Source organism: Octopus bimaculoides, chromosome 6 (assembly GCF_001194135.2).
Source record: "Octopus bimaculoides isolate UCB-OBI-ISO-001 chromosome 6, ASM119413v2, whole genome shotgun sequence".
In the NCBI taxonomy this organism is placed as follows: domain Eukaryota; kingdom Metazoa; phylum Mollusca; class Cephalopoda; order Octopoda; family Octopodidae; genus Octopus; species Octopus bimaculoides.
In genome coordinates this window covers 68,854,278-68,858,064 of record NC_068986.1, presented here as the reverse complement: position 1 = coordinate 68,858,064, position 3,787 = coordinate 68,854,278, and the positions used below count along the sequence as shown (strand labels likewise).

The following is a 3,787-nucleotide window of genomic DNA, read 5'->3' as shown; positions in this document are numbered from 1 at the left end:
TCCACACATTTGGTCTCTTCCTCATTAAATGTCTCAATTAGGGCGTCTCTAAATCTCTGACTATTCAAAGGATTCTAAAGCTTCCAAACCCTTCGTTTCCAGATTGGTCTACTTCTTGGAATCCTCCTAACCTGAAGTCATGACAAACCAATGTTGAGGGGTACATTCTTCACCAGGGAAGGTCTTTGCATTTATAAGTAACCATGTATCTCACTTTCTGGTGAGAATGTAATCAATCTGACTAGTGTGGTCACTGGATTTGTAGGTTATCATGTTACTGGCTGGTTTCCTGAAGTTGGTGTTGCAGATCATTAGGTTATTCACATCACAGAACTCCCATAGCCCTATTCCTTGTTTCAGGAAAAATTCCATAGCCTCTATGTATAATGTTGAAGACATCCAGGTGCTGGCCAACATGTTCACTGAAATCACCAGCCACGAAGATAAGGTAAGACATACTGTCTTGGCATGGTCGATGCCAGTGCTGCCTGACTGGCTTCTGTGCTGGCAGCACGTAACAAAGCACCATTCGGGTGTGGTCATTGCCAGTGCTACCTGACATACCTTCCTGAGGAAATGAAAGTTGAGGCAGGAGAGAACATGGGGAGGATGGGATTCAGCATCTAAAAAGAAGGTTCTAATGAGCATTAGTCAATAGACATATAGCAATTGTCTTTTAATCTGCCATCATCTGTGTTATACTTGCTTCCGCCACTGGAAGCAGGTGCTATACAAGCATTAATACAAATAAATGAATTGATAAATAAAAGTTAATTCGTTATAAATAGATAGATAAAATAGCTAACTGTTTAATTAACTAAATTATAACTATTGCACAGTCATGTATGTTTTGGTACAAAGTAACAAGCTACCAGTGGCATAAATGTTGAGCATTACACAAGGTATTTCAAATTAAATACTCAGCAATGGCCAAAAATGAAATTTGCAAGAACTCCTCCAGCAAATGTATGGCATTATGCTAATGTAAATAAATACATTTATGAATTCCAATCTATATTTTTTGTTTCTTGGAGCTGTTAATACCCTTTCCAATTTTCACTCATATTTGAAATATATAATAAATATTGAGTAGATAAGTTGTTAGACTATATTCTCATAGATTGAGAGTTCAAATCTGCTAGTATATTGTTCTTGAGATGTAAATTTTAGTGTCTGATGGAAATAGGTGGTAGATCACATAAGAATCTTTAGTATTGTCCTCTCCAGGAGGAGATTCAAGTTTCATCTACTTAATGTTATGAAACTGGAGCTAGCCACTAGCCTGATATTTTGTTGTTGTTGGCACTCCGTCGCTTACGACGTCGAGGGTTCCAGTTGATCCGATCAATGGAACATCCTGCTCGTGAAATTAACGTGCAAGTGGCTGAGCACTCCACGGATACGTGTACCCTTAACGTAGTTCTCGGGGATATTCAGCGTGACACAATGTGACAAGGCTGATCCTTCGAATTACAGGCACAACAGAAACAGGAAGTAAGTGTGAGAGAAAGTTGTGGTGAAAGAGTACAGCAGGGTTCGCCACCATCCCCTGCCGGAGCCTCGTGGAGTTTTAGGTGTTTTCGCTCAGGGAATCGAAACCACGAGTCCGCTGCCCTAACCACTGGGCCATTGCGCCTCCACAGCCTGATATTTACAAACCTAACAAATAATAATTGAATTAAAATAATATATACATGTGTTAACTGCCCAAAATTATTACCATAAATGAATCATTCAAAAATTATGTGAAAATTTTAACATTGAATATTGAGAAAATCAACCAGAAGCACGATGAGATTTTAGATTTTATTGATTAATGAACAAAACTAATGACATTTCTTATTTTTAACAAATTATTGTAATCTGGCTTAGTCTGAGAATTTGGAGGTAGTATCCATAACATTTTCATACTTCACAAAACATGAGGAATTGGAGATAACTATCTGATATTCATAATATGGTTAATACTTGCATTCTTGAAGGTTAGGACATAAGTATAAAACAGGTACCAAGGAAGTTCCACAGAGTGCAGTTGTGACAAAGAATTAAAAAGAAATATATTGAGTGTGAGTAAGAAAAGAAGGAAAAATATCTTAACCCCTTAGCATTCAGATTATTCTGTCAAATATAAGGCTTATTTCTTCACATTCTTTTGAATTAATCATTATCTTGTAGATTTGAAATTTCGATGATGCATTGTTTAATTTTAGAATGACATTGCAGGGTAGTTGTGACAGGCCTGATCGGGTCAGTTTGAGCATAAAACAGTCAGAATATTTGGGCCTGATATGGCCAGTTTAGATGCTAAAGGGCTAAACAAGTAGTTCCTTTGATATTAAATTTAACAAGATTACAAAAGTGACTGGAAATACTGTAGATGTAGCTGATGAGGTAATAGGATACAATCTTCCAAATATTATAGCAGTAAAAACTTTTTCAATTGGTTTCGTATTTTCTATTTTTCCTCTGTCATGTTTCCAAGATGTATTGATATCGTAAGTTTTTGAATTAAAAGTCGCAATGTGGGGAAATAAATAAGGAGTATTAAAATTATGAGCTGTCATTTTTAATTTGCGAAAGCTAACATCTCCTTTGGGAATATCAGCTGGCAAAGTCATCAAACATGATATTTTTTCATCATAAATTGGACATAAAAGACATGATTGCATTTCTTTACCTTCTGGATTAGTCAGATCTACATCTTTCTTGTTACTTATTGCTAAAATATAGTTGATTTTAAATTTTAAAGTTCTATTAGACATGAATTCATACTCAAGAGAACAACATACCTTATAATTACACACACTAACAATGCCTGAATCATTCTGAAGTATCACGGCAGATACAGGGAAAACATTTGTCATAAGTGCCGTTTTAACAACAGAGTTGTCTGATATGGGTACTTCACGTTTTAGAGGCCAAAGAAATTTTCTTTCTGACTCTTCAATATTTTTAATTTCTAACTGAAGATATCCGTCTGAAGGAACAGAATTAAAGGGTTTATAGCTATAAAGACTTTCTGAAGGTGTATAAATACCACTTCCACCAGATATAATATCTGGGAACATATCTATTTTGACATTTGCAGAAATAAGGTTTATCTTGAAAGCTTTGGCAATTGAATTGTGGAATAAAGATGATAAAAAGAAAGGAGGAACATGTAACCATAGATTTGGAAAAAGAATATTTGAAACTTGATGTTTTTCTATTAAATTATTTAGCGTGTCATTGAAGAATATATCATAAGATACAATGCTTGCAAAACGACCAAATGGAGTATCAAACACTGCATATTCTGCAGTCTTGGGAACGTTGTAATAAGGCTCATCAGAAAGATGTTTCTTGTGATATCTAGAAACAAGAGCACCCTCTGATGAATAAACAACATTAGTGTTGTATTGGTAACGTCCATCAGAAGGACAGTTTGAATCTTCTGTGTGATTGCAGAGTTGCATGTCTCCAACATTAACTACAAGATAAATCTTGTTCTCTTTGGCAATGCAGCTAATAGCTTCCTGAATTTGTGTTCTTGGATAGAGATCAGGTTCATCACATGGAATCCATGGTCTCACTTTGTTAGGCTGTGGTATAATGTCAAGAAAGTTCTCAATATCAGTACGAGAATAATTCATCAAATGTGCAATAAGGCCATTTTCAGGAAATACCAAAATATTCACACCCTGGAAATATAAATATAATATACTTTGTTAATAGCAAAAACACTGTATGTACACATACACACACACACACACACGCACACACACACACACACATTATCATCATTATT

General features: G+C 35.4%; 1 protein-coding gene across 1 annotated transcript in view; it reads right to left on the bottom strand.

Annotated features, from left to right (window-relative positions):
* Positions 1-1,792: 1,792 nt before the first annotated feature.
* LOC106868079 (pantetheinase) overlaps positions 1,793-3,787 on the bottom strand; it is a 12,543-nt gene continuing 10,548 nt past the window's right edge. Inside the window, exon 2 of the mRNA XM_014913194.2 lies at positions 1,793-3,680. Coding sequence (XP_014768680.1) covers positions 2,313-3,680 — 1,368 coding nt within the window. The 3' untranslated portion in view covers positions 1,793-2,312. The remainder of the gene's footprint in view (positions 3,681-3,787) is intronic.